A 17293-nucleotide genomic window follows, 5' to 3' on the forward strand; every position below is an offset into this window, starting at 1 on the left:
GCCCTGCCTACCCTTCCCTATCACAGCCCTGTGAGACCCTGAGCAGAAGGCCAGCTAAGCCGAGCGCTGACTCCTGACCCATGCAAGCCCCAGAAACCGCGAGATAATTAATGGGCACTATTTTCAGCTGCTAAACCTGTGGTCGTCTGATGTGTAGCACAGAAAGCTAACACAGTGGGAGACTGCTAACGTATAGGTCTGTTGTTTCTCCCCTGATTACAAGGTGATGCTGTGTACTTGCTTCTGTCTGCGTAAGTAGAAACTGGTAAGTGCATGGGCCACAGGGACAAAGCCAGTGGCCCCAGAAAAAGCAGGAAGTGTCCACACTGGTAGTCACTCGTGAGAACCGGGGGTGGGGGCTGCTGCAGGGCTCACACACACAGAGCAGGCTCTGCACCCCTGCCCCCAACCCTAGCATCCTGAAGAGAAGACTTAACCATAGAGATTCAATCCTTCGTTTCTTGGCGATGGAACTTTGAGACGGCCTGGCTAATTTTAATGCAATACCAATAAGACAAACATAAACTTTTAATAATGCTAACAGGTCAAGTCACTAATTCATAAAGACAGGACCAGATTAGTCAATCATGAAAACCCAGAGATGATGTAACACGACCAAGCAAGACTTTACAAGTGCATCATTTTAGGGGAGACACAAGGTGGCAAAGAGCTAAAAACCCGTGTGATCGGTTTCAGCTTTCAAATCTGATCAATGCTGCAAATGACATTTACTGATAAACAGCAACATTTTTTTCCCAATTTTTTTGGGGGGGTAATTAGGTTTATTTATCTCTGGAGGAGGTACTCAGGATCAAACCCAGGACCTTGTGCATGCTAAGCTCATGCTCTACCCTCCCCCCAGTAAACAGCAGCTTTTAATCTGATGGCCTTGGGAAGAGCAATCTAGCCCCAGCCCTGGCCAGGAGTCAGTCCACCTGTAACTGAAATGCCTTAACTCGGCTGATTAGAGATGGTGTTTCTTTTTCCCTGGGGCCTTCAATCCTGGAAAAACATCAGAATAAGCATAGTTGTAACCTGAAAAAAGTATTTGAAAAAAAAAGTGAAGGAACTAACTCTTTGGATGTTACTCTTTGGAGTAAGGAATTGGTTTTGTCATCATTATATCAATATATGCTTTATTTCCTGAGGTGTTTGCAATATTTAAAAGAATCAACCATGCCATATTTATACATGCAGGTGACATCGTTTACGAGGATCCCTTTAATGTATTTGTAGTTGTTGTTTAGATGTGCCAAAAAAAAAAAAGAGGAAGAGTTCTAAAATTTGGTTTATTGGATATGAGTTAAATGGAATGTTAAGCAAAGCACAAGCAGTGTCTTCGTCTCTGTGTCGGACGCTCCCGGGACAATTGGGAAACTCATCCACAGGGGTAAGGGATCTGGGTCTGGAATCTGAGTGCAGGACCTGGCCTTCCAAAGAGCAGGGGCAGATATTGATATGTCAGAGGACATAGAGCACGGGCATCTCGATGGAGGGACAAAGATCTCCAAGCGGAAAAAGCAAATTGCACCACAACACAGATGTTTCCCACTGTGGGGAACACATCCACCCTAGTCAATTATGTATACAGTAACTAACAAGACAAGATTGGAGGGGAAGGTACAGCTCAAGCGGTCGCGCACATGCTCGGCATACACAAGGTCCTGGGTTCAATCCCCAGTACCTCCACTGAAAAAGGTAATTAAACAAACCCAATCCTCTCCCCCCAAATAAAAATACATGAAAATAGTGCCTTTAAAACAAAAATATTTTAAATGTGGGTAGCGCCAAAGACAAAAATATTCCACAATATCCAGCTGTGCTTATTGTAATGATGGGAACTTCAGGTAATAGTTCAGATTGGAAAACAGATTCCTCAGGTCACACGTGGTGAGCAGCTAGGAACACGCCCACGTGTCACACCTGGTACCATTTTCCACCTGCAGCAGCTGAAGGGCTGAAGTCCGTGGACAGAGGACACCCCTCTGGGCTCCTCCTGCCAGCTCGGGTGCACAGACCCCGGTAGGTGCCCATCTCCCAGTGGAGGCGTGCAGACCCGAGATCCCCCTTCCTTGGGTTGGAACCGCAGAAGGAATGCATCTTCTGAAAGGGGAACCACCCACAAAAGCCAACAAATGAACAACGGTCCCATTTGAGAGGGGCCTGGTTCCTGGAATTTCAGGGGCCATTCTTGCCTACAGTCCTCGCCCCACCTGTCCCGGCTGACACTTCCTAGGGACACAGGAGAAGGTCTGATGCTGGGCCTTTGTCACATCTTGTTCTCACCTGGCTGGCTCTCCAGTCCCTACCTGGTAAGTCAGGGTTTTTATCGGGATCCCATGGGCACTGCTATTAAAGGGGCTTCTTCCCGCTCCCAGGGGTGAAATCCAGTCAGAGATACCACGAACCTCTTCTGGCAGGACTCTGCGCTCAGAACCTGAGAATCTTGGTGGCAGGGCAGGATTATGAGGCTGCATTCTGTGCCCCCACAGGGGCCCAGCCCAGCCCTCCCCGGCCTTCCTGCCCCGCGATTGCCCCACCCGGGAGGCCGTCCCTGTCACTCCTTCATGTCGCCCACTGCCCATCTTCTGCTGGAGCGTAAGGGGGCTCTTACCAGCCCCTTCCTCAGGCTCCCTCCCACCGCCCAGGGGTATCTCCCTGAAGCCAGCCATGTCCACGGTGCAAGCAGCAGGTAGGAGGGGTCAGGGTGGGCCTGTCCAGCAGAGGGGATGGAGCAGGCTGCTGGGGTAGTGGAGTGGGGCCCTCACAGCAGAGGTGGCCTCTCTGTCCTCAGGACTCCTGCCCTCTGCTGTCCTCCAGGCCCACTTGTTTTACAAAGCCAGGGCCAGGTGACCATACGGTTTCTTCTGTCTCCCTCTGCGGCCCACAGGAGAACTGGGTGTCACTGGCCAAAGAGAATAATGGCAGAGAGAGAGGGTGACCAGGACCCTCACAGGCCCTGCAGGGCCCCATAAAAATCACAACCTGGGGGTGGCCTGCAGAGGTCCCTTCCTGACCTAAGGAAGTGCCCCCTCCTCTCAACTCGGGCGCGGTCATTTGCTTCCCCCAAGCCAGAGAAGATGCCTGGCTGTCACCAAATTTGGTGCCCTGGTCAGTGGTCACAGGTTCACTTGGTGGCAGATTTCGAAGGGAGATGCCTTCTGTAAATCTGAGTAACTTCCACTGGCGTCTGGCAGAGGGTAGGAAATCCGAGAGGCAGGTCACTCTAATCACACAAAAGCATCGAGTGGGTCCCAAAGAGCTGGAATCATCTTAACGGGCATCTCCCCTACTCTCTGGGGACTCTCAATTTGATAAAACCGGGAATGACCTTCTGGAACGGTCCAGACCTATTTCTAGCCTGGAACAGGGGATGCCCCCAATGGGGTGGGGAGAAGACACAAGGGGCTTCAGTGGGCCTGACCCAGGGGGGAGACGGGCTCTTTCCTCATCTCCAAGTTGAGGGTGACTTGGTGATACCTGAATGTCACAACCCTGGTACGAAGTGTGACTCCCGCATGGTGCGCAATGCACAGAGTGTGACAAACGTTGGTTTCTCCCTTGAAGTTCCGTTGAGAGACGGCCATTCTGGAAGGTGATGAGATCAAACAGCCCCCACAGAAGGGATGCTGTTATAGTTCTGAAAGGATGTTGGACGTCTCCGTGTAAGAAAGCTCGGCTCCCGAAGGTGAAGTGACTCATTCAGGCCACACAGGGAGACTGTAGAGCAGTTCCCACCACGGTCCGCTTCCTCCGCGTGCTTCCCCCAACATCCAAATGTGCCTGAAATTCTCTTGGCTTCCCCCAGCCCCCAGCCAAGAAGTCTTGGAGAAGCACCCTGTTCTCTTCCTCTGAATTTGGCAGAGATAAAAGGCATTCAATTAGTTTTGCGCATGGTTTCCATAAACGTGTTGACGTCCATGTTTTAGCCAACTATTATTGGTCTAGATATGTCAGTTACGTCTGTTAACACTGGGCTGCCTTTCAGAGGCTTAATTTAAGCACAGCTGTTTGGTAACTTATTTTGCTAGAAAGTTGCTGTCTGGAATTTATTCTATGTTCTTGTGAGAATTGCTAGAAAATATTGACAAAGAGACGCTTTCTATGTTTCATTGCATGAGTAAGTGTACTCTACTGGGCAGGATTATGCAGTGAGGACCACCCCTTAGTGAATGAAGGGCCTTGTCTGGATTTCAACATAGCAGTATATACAGTCAGGACTCAGAGATAATTGCGGGTTCGGTTCCAGACCATCGCAATAAAGCGAGTCACACGAATTTTTTGGTTTCCCAGTGCATAGGACAGTGATGTTTATATTACACAGTAGTTTTTCAAGTGTACAACAGCATTATGTCCAAAAAACCAATATGCATGTCTCACTTAAGAAATACTTTATTGCTAGAAAATGCTAACCATCATCTGAGCCTTCAGTCATAGTAGTAACATCAAAGATCACAGGTCACTGTGACAAATTTAATAATGAAAGAGTTTGAAGTATTGACAGTATCACCAAAATGTGACACAGAGACACGATGTGAGCAAATGCTCTTGGGAAAATGGTGCCAATAGACTTGCTTGACGCGGGGTTGCCACCGACCTTCAATTTGTAAAAAATGCAGTGTCTGCAAAGTACAATGAAACCAGGTCTGCCTGTATGTTATTCATGAGAAAACTGACCACGTGACTTGCACGAGATTGTCATCTGTGATGTGTACAAACCTATGTGCTTAATTTATAAAATGTTTAGAAATATTTGCCCAAGAGAACTGTTAGGCTTACCACAGGCTTACCATAAAATTTTAAACTCAGTGTTTATCTAAGATAAACATTTAGCAAATATTTGATGAGGGCTTTCTCTGAGCCGGGCACTTGTAGTCAGCTACAGCCTTGGATTTTGAAATATTTGCTTCCTTTCTTTTTTTTTTCCCCCACAATCCCAACCACGTGAGGTACTAACTGCTTGAATGTACAAACAGCTCACGTGCTGGGTGAGCATTTCCCAAATCCTGCCAGAAACCATGTGATCCTGGTTTTGGTTTCCTTTGGTTACATCTGAGGAGAGTCCTTGGTGATGGTCAAGGTTTGGAGGCCAGTGGCACCTTCCCCGGATCCCCACCCCCCACCCCCAGTCAGGGGCCAGCACATCCACTGCCCCAACCAGGTTCCCTCCTGGGCACTCCCAGAGGAAAACACACACGTGTAGCAGTTAAAATCTATTCTCACTTGTACAGAAATGGCAATGCTAAAGAAAAATTTCTGTTAATGTACACATGATGTAAAAGTGGACTGGGAGCAGAACTGCAGCCATCTGAAAAATATGCCTAGAGAAAGGTAGGTTCCAAGTCTGCATCGAGAAGAATGTCTTCCCACTGAAATCAGCACACAGTGGCTAGCTTTTCTCCTGCACTTGGCATGAAGGCCGCATGCTGTGATGGTGAGGGTTGCATGCTGGATCTGGGATCTGAAGATCCAACTTCTGTGGTTGGGATACTGCGGAAAAGTCATGGAACTTCTTTGTGTTTTGGTTTCCTCATCAAGCAATTAGGGGATGTCAATGCCCACTTCACAGGATGACCTTCAAAATGAGCTGGGATAGCAGTAGCTTGTAGGTGAGATTACTCCTGGAAGCTGACCTTGTTTCCTGTTTCATATAGAAAACAGAAGCCATCGGAAGAGAGCATCCCTCTGTCCACCCACCCACCTGCCCCTGGGCCCACGTGCTCCACCTTCTCCCGTTTCTGTGCATGACTTCTGGGATCCCACCAGGGACATCCTCCTCCTCCCCTCCTCGCACATCCTCTTCTTCTGCATCCATTTGTTCCCATCAATTTATAAACATTCTGTTACTTCCCCTTCCCTTAAAACACAGGCGAACTAGCAAACACACAAAAGCTGGTCCTTCTGGCCTCCTCACCAACTCTCCTACCTCAGTCCAGGCTCCGCCCACTTTCTGAACACGCCCACTCAGAACGCCGATGGAAAATCACCCACGACTGCACCGCCTTGCCGCCTCACTCCCTGTGCCCTTCACCCTACTCTTTCTCCCCGTGGCACCTACCACTTTCTAACACGTTCCCCATTCCGGTAAAGTGTCAGCTCCACAAGGAAGGATGTCGCCAGTTTTGTAGCATCCTGGGGGCAGAGTCTGTGCTCCAGAGTACTCGTGGGTGAACGTCCGTTAGCCACTGAGATGGGCTCAGATCTTTAACTTTATCCTAAGGATGGTGCTTCACAGATGCATACACTTTCCTTTGGTGAAGTGTGGGTTTCAGGATATGCGCGTACCAAGCTCGCCTGGGCTGCTGGCCTCCCCACCCGTCCCTGTCCCTGTCCCCTCCTGCTGGCTCCTCCTGACCCACAGCCAGGTTCTGGCACCACTGTCACCTGAGCCAGAAACTTGAGGGTCCTGGATCTTCCACATCCACCCAGGAGGTCACCAGATCTCAATGGGCTCTTCACCTCTCTCACACCTGGCCTCTCCTCTCCCTTTCCCAAGCCGTCCCATTCTCTTGGATCCCCCACCTCCTGTCACCCTTCACACTGAGACAGAGTCATTTTTCTAGTACCTGATCTGATGCTCTTCCTTCTCTGTTTAATAACTCCTTGCGGTTTAGCAAGAGGTTTTCCCCAGGATGCAATCCCAACTCCAACATCCAGCACCGCCTCCCCTGGTCCAGCCCCGCCCTTGCCTCCTGGAGACCCTCCCAGGGCTCCGGCCACACCCAGAGACTTAAGAGTCTTAGCGGGTCCTGGGTTGCTGCCCGCTCTCTACGTGGAATGCTGGTCCCCTGGTCCAGGGGCATCCAGGGCTCACTGGGACCGATGACTCTCACCCACAATCTTCACTGCCCTATCGCTCACTGTCTGGCATGCTATCTAACTGCTTTTTTTGTTGTGTCCCAGGCACCAGTTATCTTTTGACCCTCCAGGCCTTGCTTGGGGGAACCTGAGATAGAACTGCTCTCTTGGCTCAATGCACGAATGAAGGAGGAGGGGCCTGCTTTGTGGGGAAATCCCACATTCGCAGATACAGGTTTCCAAGCTGGAGGGCACTGCTGCGTGGGGTGGGGGAATCAATTCCTGGATGAGAAGGGAGCCAGAGGCTATGGATTTCCTGCAGTTTGATCAGCAACACAGACCTGGCGGGAAGGGAAAATTAACCATGAAACTGAAGGCACCTCTGCCAATTTGCCCTCAGTCTGATAGGAAAGGCATAGCAGTTGGCAAGGCAGGGAAGGATGGGGACCCCACAGCTGACCAGTGTTAGAGGGCCTGCCCAAGAGCACTTGCCTCGCTCCTTGGTGAGGCTTGGGGTTTCACCTCAGTTTTCTGTTGATTTCAGAGCTGCTCTCAACCTATGGTTCCTTGCTCACAGCTGTTCCTGCGGCGACCCCCCCCCCCCCCCTCCAGGCCAGCCGCAGCCAGGACCTCTGGTAGCCTGGAAGTCCTTGGTCACTCTGGGCCAGCCTCCGTTCTTGACCGGGCCCTCCCCCCACTGCCAGCCAGGCCCTTACATGGCCTGCCCCTCACTCCTCCCCACGAGATTGTTGGGACCATGACCAGTAAAGGAGATAAAAGACAGATGGGAAGGGGCTTCGAGGAACTACACTTGTGATAAACACGATGGTCTCCTATGAAAAGTTTAAAGTGAGGCGGGGTCTGAGAGTTGTCCCCAGGCTAGATCAAAGTGAGGGTCACATGAGAAAGGCGGTGAACCCCAAATGCTGCAGGAGGCCCTGGAGGGGTGCAGAGGAGCTAGAGTGTCAGGGGACCAAACTTGCACATTGTTCTGTTCAAAGTTTTATTACAAACCCATTAAGCACTAGCATGTGACTCTCAGGAGTGCTTTAGTGAGGGCTGCGGACAGAGAGGCCATTGCGGTCAAGTTTGGGTCTCTTCCCTCTTCCGAACTTGGCTCTGGGCTGTAAACTGGGAATCAGGACTTCCTGGGTTGCTGTGAAGATCTATGAACCGAGGAACAACAGTGGCACAGTGCCCGCCACGCAGTGGCGCCCGATATTTAGGGTTTGTTATTTGTAATTAGTGGTCACAATGCATATAAAATACCGAATTAATTTTGTCTAAAGAAAACCAAGGGAATGAGCCCCAGCTGAGAGCGAGCAGACACGGTTCCCATGCATCACTCGCTTTTTCCCTCGGGAGTTTGCGCTTCCACTGTCCCTGGCCGCGCCCTGATCGGGATCCCGGGTCGGTCAGAATGCGGAGTCCCCGGCCCCTATGCCCAGGGGCGGCGACAACCCGGGGGCGGCCTGCGGACTCCCCCGTCCAGGCCCCGCCTCCGGGCCGCCCCTGTCCCAGGCTCCTGCATTCTCCGGTGGTGGGTGGGCTCGGGACCCCGGACCTCCGGCCGGCCACGGGTCTCCGTCCTCCGAGATCGTTGGGACTGGACCTGGCGCTGGGAGGGAGAGGTCAACGGGCCATAGGGTCGCGACCGAGTGCGGCATCTTCGGGCCGCCGTGTGTGTGTGTGTGTGTGTGTGTGTGTGTGTGTGTGTGTGTGTGTGTGTGTGTGTGTGTGTGTGTGTGTGTGTGTGTGTGTGTGTGTGTGTGTGTGGTCTCCTCGTGGTGTGACTCTGGGGCCGCAGATGTGGGGTGGGGAGGGGGAGGAGCAGGCGCAGCCGCGAAGCGGACCGTCTCACCGCCACCAAGCTACCGGCGGGGTGGTCGAGGGCGGGCGCGGCCCCTTTAAGACGCCGCCGGTCCCGCCCCGCGCCGCCCCCTCGCCGGGAGCCGTGCCACGTGATCCGGGTCTTGTGACTGGCGGGGGGAGGCGCGGGGGGGAAGCCCGCGGCGCCCGCCTCCAGGGGGCCCAGCCCCGCCGCCGCCGCCGCCACCGCCGCCCGCGAGGAGCGGGTCCCGCCGCCGGGCGTCCGGGCGTCCCCGCGAGTCCGAGCCGGAGCCGGAGTCCCAGCGGGAGCGGGAGCGCGAGCGGGAGCCGGGCCGGGCGCGGTGGGCGCCGCCCGCCATGGACCACAAGCCCCTGCTGCAGGAGCGGCCGCCCGCCTACAACCTGGAGGCCGGCCAGGGCGACTTCGCGTGCGGCCCGCACGGCTACGGCGCCATCCCCGCCGCCGCCCCGCCGCCGCCGTACCCCTACCTCGTCACAGGTGGGCCGGGGGCCGGGGGGAGGGGGCGGCGTGGGGGTCCCCGGGAGCAAACTTTGGGCGGAGTTCTGTGGCGACCTTTAACCCCGAAACCAACTTTTCTACGGACGGGGAGGCGGGGGCGCGGCTTGGGGAGACCCGGGGGCTCCGCCCGTGGGGAAGGGTTGGGGGAAATCTTAGACCTGGGAACCTGCGGTCGTGCCCCCGAGTCTGGCCGCTGCCCGATGGCCCTCAGCCCACCTGCGGGGTCGCGCGCGCCCGGCCCGTCCTTCCCAGGAAGCATCACAACCTCGCTGAGAATTAACTTTATTAACGAGGTGCTGTCTGCAAGTCAGCATCTCATTAAGTCCATAGTAGGCACTTAGTGGAGACAGCTGTTGACTTGATTTAGGAAAGGATGAGAGTTTTTAGTGGGGAGAGGGGAAGGACAGGAGAAGTAGACCTCAGACTACCCTGGTTTTCCTCCCTGCCCCCCCTCTGATGTGCCTTCCTGCCCACAGGGATACCCACCCACCATCCCAGGGTCTACAACATCCACAGTCGAAATGTCACCCGGTACCCTGCCAATTCCATCGTTGTCGTTGGAGGCTGCCCTGTCTGCAGGTATGTCACAGGCCTGGGGGCCCCAGGAGCCTCTAAGGACACACTCAGAACCTCATAAAGGCAGGGTTGTTGGGGGAGGCGGTCAGATTTCAGACAAGCCACTGACCTGGGGTGTGGGAGAGAGTGGGTTCACCTGTCTTTGGATGGGAACATGTTTCATGGGGTGGAGGGGGCTGGGTCCCCTTTCCTGGGGAGTTGAGTGCTTCTGGGGCCATTGAGTCCCAAGTGGGTGGGATGCGGAAATGTTAGTAGTGGACTGACATCTCTGGTTCTGGTACTTGCAGGTTTGCTCTGCAGTTGATTCTCAAACGTGGTGAAAGGTTCTCTTTTCCTGGGAAGGGTGGGAAGTGCGTGGGCAGGGGAGCCTTGACTCAGATGGCCAGTGTGGTCCGGGAGCTGGATGGCGGTCCAGGGAGCCTGGGAGCTGCGCTGTAAGGGCTACCTTGGCCCCATCAGGGCCGTTAGCTGGACCAGGACAGAAATGCCGAGGTTCTCTGGGGTGGGAGCAATACTTCGTTTTCTCAATCTAGAGCCTCCAGAATCCTCTCAGGACTGCTTTTATAGCGCGTGAGATGCAACGACGAGATACTTGTTCTGTGTGGGTCTTGAGGATTCATATAATACCTGGTTCCTGCCCTTGGTGGATTCCAGTGCGCGGACAGCTTAGAAAGTCAGGGAAGGCTTGGCAAGGACTGGGTGTTCAGCCTGTGCGGGAGGAGGAAGTTGAAGTTTCTGAGATGGTATTGAGAAACCCAGGTTTACACTGAGACTTAATTTCAAAAGTGTATTTGGAAGGCCCAGAGTGGAGTCAAGGGGAAGTTAACGATTTCAGTCATAGCAGGGCAGCTGTGGGAGACGAGGGCCTGGAAAGAGGAGGACATCCAGAAATGGGGTGGGAGGCTGGACTCCGGAGCCCACCGTGTGCTTAATAAGGGAGCTGTGGGCAGGGGAGAGCCTCTGGGCTGCATGCAAACCCAAAACAGTGTCTCTGACACCACTGGTGAAACTCTGGCCTTTGGAGAATGTGGGGAGGAGGATAGCTGGTGGCCTCTACAAAGTTGCTTTGCCCTCAGCACCTGGGGGGCGTCAGAGCTGTTGGGGTTGAAGGCAGGTGGGTGGGCTTGGAGACAGGTGTGTGTATGTACGTACTGGGAGGCTGGTCATGTGCTGCTGGGCAGGGCAAGAGTCAACTCTTGGTCCGCTGTGGAGAGAGCCGCTGGCAATGCTGGGAAGATGCACAGAGAGGTGGCCGCTATGCTTGGCTTTGAGGCTGGTCCTGGGCGCTCAGAGCGCTGCTGTGTCCAGGGTCCTTCTGTCCCCACGCAGCTCATGTTGGGGATTCCGAGGGCCTATTTTGAGGGAAAGAAGACTGGTGTTGAGTGATTTCCAAGTGTCAGGAGGGGCGTCAGGCTGGCAGTCAAGGTGGATCAGGGTCACCTGGAGCAGAGCCATCAGGCTGGGGTTCCAGTGTCTCCTGCAGTGCCCGGCCTGCCAGAGAAGGGGGCTCAGATCCTGGCCTTTCCCGCTACTAGCTGGGCCCACTTCCCCATCTGAGAAATGGGGTGTCTGATGGGACAGTCTGAGGCTCTTGCTGGCCAGAGCCCCTGAGTGCGGAGGAGCGGAGACCAGCAGATACCCCTGGGGAGCAGGGGGAGCTTCCAGGCTGCTGCTGGGCGGGGAGCATTTCCCTGATCTCTCCCTTCCCCTCGGGTGGGACCTGTGTCATGTCATCGGAGGCCCGTGGCTTCTGCTTCTCGGCCCCTGGTTGCACAAAATGTGGATCAGGCTCTCTACTCTTCTGGGGAGAGTCTTGGGGTTACAGCGGCCCAAAGGCAAGGGGTGGGGTACCTACATCTGGGAACTGGCGTCTTCCTTTTTGTGTTGCAATTGCTGTCCTCCCTGCTTCTGGGTGGTGGATGCAGCGAGGAGACCTGGGTCCTCTGAGGACAAGTGTGGGGTCCAAGTTGGGACCAGACACTGTGACTCCCTCCGAGGCATGTCCTCCATGCCCTCCCCCCCGTCTGGGTTGAGAAGGACAGGCCCCAGCAGTGAGGGCCCCCCTGGTGCTTGGCTCTTCACGCATGGGTGTCCCGGCCCTCTGTCTGCTGAAGGGCTGGGGGCAGGGGAGGTGGGCAGCAGGAGAGGCTGGATGCTTCCCATGAGGCTCTGCGGTGGTTTGGGGAGTTGGGGTGAAGTCCTGGGGACAGCTGGTGTGGCCTCTGTCTGTCTGGTGTTGTGGGGCTGGGAGACAGGCTTTTCACATGACCGCACTTCCTCCTTTTCTGTCCAGCCCGCCTGGCTCTGTCCCCGTCCCTCCCTGGGAGCTTGGCAGGAATGTGTCCGAGTCACACGTCTGTGATTCCCTCTGAGGCCTGGCGTAAGAGGCCTGTGCCACTTGTCACTTTGCCACCGTCTGAGCCTTCCGTTAAGCAGCCTGACCCTATCTTCCCCTTTTAGCCATTATGAGAGCTTTTCTCTTGACCCTGGCAGATGGGTGAATGTGCGCCTCGTCTGTTTGGACCAAGCATTGCCTCGGCCGGCGGGGCTTCAGCAGGCCTTGGGCTTCTCTGGAGCTGTCCTGCCCTGAGGGTGTGGGCTGTCCCTGGATGTGGGGCGAGGGGGCAGCACTGTGGGTCTGGGGGTCTTGGGCTGTGGAGAGGGCGCCCTGGGCAGTGTGGGTCAGAGGCTGGAGGGTGCGTCGAGCGGCAGGTGTGGGGCCCGGCTGTCCACAGCTCCCTGCTGGCCCTGGCTGGGTATCACTGGGTGTCTGGTCTCGGGGGTGACCAGAGAGGTAGGGAATCCGGGAATGGGTAGGGTCTTGGAAGCCGAGAAGGGGGCTCAAGGAGCAGCTGTCGAGGTCAGGTGCTGCCCAGGGGCCAGGGCAGTACGGGAGCCAGGGCTTGGCCTTGCCCCGAGGAGTGGGCTCTCCCTGGCCTGAGTGGGGAGCCGCAGACGGCCGGGCAGGGCTCGTGCCCCGGGCTGTCCTGGGCAGGGTGTGCAGGCCATGGGGGCCCAGCGCTGGCCGTCATCGCTGCTTCTCCAGGGACCGAGCGCCCGTGGCCTGTGCAGCGCAGCTGCCCCGGACTGAGCCTGGGGTCTGCTGGGTCTCGGGCAGGCCTTGCTGCCTCGTAGGCCTCCTGCTGCAGGCAGAGCTGTGCCCGGCATCTGCCGGGACTTCCTGGCTGTCAGGCTGGCTCGGAACCGGCCATCAAGTGGCCGGCGGCTCTGTGAGGAGGTCCCGAGAACCACCCCTGACGAGGCAGCTCCTGTCCCCATGGGAGGCCTGTCTGTAGTGGGGACCCTGGGACAGCTGGAGGTGGGGCACATGTGTCTCTTGAGAGGGCGAGATCTGACCTGGTCTCGGGAGGGGGCTGGCCAGGTGCTTTCGGGCATCTCGCCCCCACCCTGCCCCAGGCCCTGGAGGAAGTCCTCTGCTCCCCTCTTCCTAGGAGGCTTGTCAGGGTCATTCCCTGGGCTGGGTCCTGCCTTGAGGCCGCTCTGTGCTGGGAGAAGAGAGTACTTGGGGATGAGCCAGGGGGGCTGCTGGCACTAGCTTTGGGGGTGCTCAGAGGGTGGGGAGGCCCTGGCGCTCGCTGCCTGAACAAGGCTCTGGGCTCCAGCTTCCTGTAAGCAGGACAGGATGGGATGGGGAGGAAGGGAGGACGCTCTGAGGAAACCGGAGGTGGTGAGGATGGGACTCCTCCTGGGACCTGCCCTGGGACGCGCTCTCTGGAGACCTGAGACACGTGGGCTGTGGGGCCTCCGTCATCCTTGCCCTGGGGCCCCTCCCAGGCTGGCGCCCTGAACGGATGGATGTCCGTGGAACTGAGTCGGCATTTTATCCGTAAGGCCAGAGTCAAGTAAGTGTTTTCAGAATTAGTCAGTTCCCTAATTTCTCCAGCTTCCATGTCCTCCCCACCCCCATTGCTCAGGGATGGGGGCAGGGCTTCTAACCACATCAGGGCCCCTTGTTCAGTTTGGATTCTGAGCCAGTTGAAGAGTTGAAACTCGCCTTGAACTGATCGGGGGTTTTGGGGGGTTTGGAGAGGATGAGAGGCCGGGTCGAGTGGGAGAGGCTGGCAGGAGGGGCAGGGGGTCCCCTCCCTCCCCCGCGGCCCCACAGGGATATGGGTGTGCTCTACAGCCTGGGGATGCTGCTTCAGGATTGGTCTGAGACCAGATTATGTTTCTCGGTTGAAGATTTTGGATTTTTAAAAACTGTAAATCACGCTAACACTGCTCTTCAGGACTGGGTGGTACCCAGAGTCAAACATTAACACTTCTGCAGCAAGACACAAATACTGCCATTAAGTGGGTAAATTAACACATCACTTCAGGTCACATGTGGCTGCCAGGTGACTGTTACAGGCTTAGAAAGGTTTGCTTTCAGAGCTGTTGACATTTGGAATCGTGGATGAGAGGTGTGGACTCTCGTCGTGGCAGGTGTGGTGCCTGCGGACTGACCCTGCCCTCGGAGGCCCCTGCTGGCCAGACAGATCTGGTCTCGGTTCCTTGTCCCTCGGGCTGGGAAGCTGTGGGGGTGGGGGTGGTGGTGTCGGGACATGGTTCTCAGTGAAGGAGTCTGGGTCTGGAGCAGACCTGCTGGCACCTCCCTCGCTGCTGAAGGGAAATGCCTTCACTCTTCCCAGAGACGTGAGGAGGCCCGACAGCCTTCTCAGAGCCGGGTGGGGGTGAATGGGGAGAGGGCTGGGGTCTTGTCGGCGTCAAACCCGGACTCCTGACAGGGTGTCGGAAGCCGCAGCTGCCAGCTCTGCTCTGGCTCGGGTGAGTGGACCTGGACAGAAAAGCTTTAGGGCTGGTCTGCAGTGGGCTCTGTTCCTCTCACCTGGGGTGCAGAGGTGGGCGGGGAGGGCCCAGATGAGAGGGACCAGCCCTCCTGGGCTTCCCCAGCTTCACACAGTGTAGACCACAGGTTGGGGTCTGGGTTGAGAATTAGGGAAGAGGCAGGTGGGGGTTGCTGCCGTTTGATGCTTGACCCCAGGGGACAGGAGCAAGTCGCAGACAGGACAGTTCATGTGGACGCAGGCAGCACAGGGCAAGCCCCCTCCCCTCCACTGTGGGGAGACGGTGGCCGCTTGGAGGGCTGCTCCAGCCCCAGGGCGCTGGGTGCCCATCTGCGCCCACTCCAGAGCACTGAGGACAGCAGGGCAGGCCCCAGCCTCCTCCTGCCTTTGAGCAGACACACTGGGTCTAGGCTCTGCCTCTTAACAGCTTTGATCCTTACGTGAGATTCTGCGGAGTGATTGGCCTGGGTGGGCACCCAGTCAGGTAGGCAGTCACTGTCTTTGGGCCTCAGAGGGCAGGATTCTCTTCTGGAAGGTTTTTGGCTGGTGCAGGTGACCCAGCTGTGAGGCCTGGCTCACCTGTTTCCTCTGCTCTCCCCCTGCACATTCTAAACGAACGTGCAAACCGGGGTGACTTTGGGATTTCAGCCGTAGGTGGGACGTCGGTGTAGACGCCAGGAGCGAGCAGGCGGGGAGCTCGGCGGGCCCCGGAAGCGGGGGCAGCCGTGGTCTGGACTGGCTCGGGCAGGGGCGGCCACGCGGAGGGCTGAGGAGCGGCGTGCCGACCCGACAGCCTTTCTTGTACTTAAAAAGGGGGCTCCTGTCGCCAGACTTTGGTAGCAGTCTGTACGGGACATGGTGGCTCTGCTGAGGGATTCAGGCCGGCTGACAGGCTTCCCCTCAGAGCGGAGCCTAGCCTGTGCATCGGCGGAGTCAGCCCAGCAGGCGTCTCTGCTGCAGGACTTCTCAGAGCCTTTCCTCAGCGACCACGTGTTGTGAGCGGCGGGTTCCCGCCCGCGAGCCCTGTCCTCTGCACTCGGGCTCACGGGAGGTGCTGCTGGAGGGAACTGCCGGCCGGGCAGGCTGAGCTGGACCTGCCTCGGCGGGTCACAGCTCGTGGTCCCCCCGTGAACAGGAGCAGCTCCCGCTCGCGGAGGCCGAGCGTGAGTGACCGAGTCAGGGCCGCTTCGGCCTCCTGAGTCCCGAAGTCCCGTTACGGCACTTTCCTCCACACTTGTTTGCTGAGCTGACCTTCCTCCTCTACCCCTGGGCTACCACGATGGGTGTGAGCATCCAGTGTTCTTGGCCGGGTTTGAAGATGGGGGTGCTGCGGTGTGGACAAGGACCAGGAAGTGGAGGACCGTGGGGCGGGGTCCTCGGGGGCCAGTGTCCCTGCCAGGCCTGGCTCCTGTCCCCTCTAGCCCCCTCCTGTGTCCTTCCTCACTTCCTCCGCAGCCTGGGGCGGCCAGTCTGCCAGGAGCGAAGCTTCTCTCCTTGGGGCCCAGCAGCTGGCATGGTTCTCACTTAAGATACGGCCCCTGCTCCCCACCTTTGGGGTCTTTGAAAATGATCTTAGAATTGGAGTGGTGACCTCAGGTCTCTTGACTCTCTGGCACGAGGTCTAGGTGACGTCCCCAGGGGTCTTGGGATTAAATGTGCACAGTGAAGGTAAATGTGACCTTTTCTAAAGAGGAAGTGTTGAGATGAAATTTCTCAAGATAAGTGACATTGTATGAACATGGCTGATTCTAGTCTTCCACTGTTGGTTTATAAATATCACCAAAATTCCAAACTATCACTATTTTTGTAATTTCCCTCTAGGGAATGGAAAAAAAAATCTAAAACTTACCAGCATTGGGAAAAAATATCGTTAAGTGATCTGGTTTTCTTGGTTTTGTTTTTTCAGAGATGTAAGAGTTTTTATAGAAATGAGCACTTGCTGCTTGTTCCTTCTTTTCTAGAAGAAAACCCCTGGCAGGTTATACGGCAGCCAGGCGTTCTTGCCTTTATCAGTAGGTGGCGATGTCTCGAGAGAATCTTCTCCCCTCTTCCTGCTCTCAGTGCAGACATCGGTCGAGGCCGGCCTCCCACTCCTCGCTCGGCACCCACAGCTCTGGCATCTCCAGGCCCGGGGGTGGGTTCTGAGGGAAGGGCCGCGTGATCGCCCGGAGGGGTCACGGCCTGGTGGGGCGACAGGCCTCGGTCAGCCTAGGGCCCTAACCCATGTGCGCCTCTCTGTCTTGCAGAGTCGGGGTTCTGGAGGACTCCTTCACCTTCCTGGGCATCTTCTTGGCTATCGTCTTGTTCCCCTTTGGGTTCATCTGCTGTTTTGCCTTGAGGAAGCGAAGATGCCCCAACTGTGGAGCAAACTTTACTTAAAGGGAACAACACACCTGGCTTTCCTACACTCAGCTATCTTTTTCTAATGTAAATGTCGTGTACAATAGCTTTATTTGATTAAGCTTCAGGACTGTTTTGTAAAGTGCGGTGGGTGGATTGCGCACTGCGGGCCGGCCGAGGTTTCAAGGCACAGGGGTCGCGGGGTGTGGCTCCCAGGGTTAACGACAGCTCAATAAAGCACTGCTTTTATTTTTCGCAGTCTTCAATTTGAGAAAGGTGAGAAAAACTGTTTTAAATAAATGAGATCCATACCATTGTTTACCTGTTTTGCTTATTCAGTGTTTGTTTCTGTAAGTGGCAGTGTGCAAAGTTATGGAAAGCGTCACACACACACTAAAGAGACTAGAGTGACACATCCGTC

The 17293-nt window shown here is 55.9% G+C and overlaps 1 protein-coding gene across 1 annotated transcript; it reads left to right on the forward strand.

The window, feature by feature from the left end:
* Positions 1–8779: 8779 nt before the first annotated feature.
* BRI3 (brain protein I3) lies at positions 8780–17191 on the forward strand. The gene is made up of 3 exons (XM_074345692.1): positions 8780–9127; positions 9625–9727; positions 16779–17191. The coding sequence occupies exons 1-3, from the start codon at positions 8986–8988 to the stop codon at positions 16909–16911; spliced, it is 378 nt and encodes a 125-aa protein (XP_074201793.1). The 5' UTR covers positions 8780–8985; the 3' UTR covers positions 16912–17191.
* Positions 17192–17293: the final 102 nt, after the last annotated feature.

This window comes from Camelus bactrianus, chromosome 18, assembly GCF_048773025.1.
Source record: "Camelus bactrianus isolate YW-2024 breed Bactrian camel chromosome 18, ASM4877302v1, whole genome shotgun sequence".
Classification (NCBI taxonomy): domain Eukaryota; kingdom Metazoa; phylum Chordata; class Mammalia; order Artiodactyla; family Camelidae; genus Camelus; species Camelus bactrianus.

Coding starts and splice junctions, on each gene's coding strand:
- BRI3 (XM_074345692.1), top strand. CDS start 8,986: ATGGACCACAAGCCCCTGCTGCAGGAGCGGCCGCCCGCCTACAACCTG. Junction 9,128..9,624: donor GTACCCCTACCTCGTCACAG/GTGGGCCGGGGG, acceptor TCCTGCCCACAG/GGATACCCACCCACCATCCC. Junction 9,728..16,778: donor GGAGGCTGCCCTGTCTGCAG/GTATGTCACAGG, acceptor TCTGTCTTGCAG/AGTCGGGGTTCTGGAGGACT.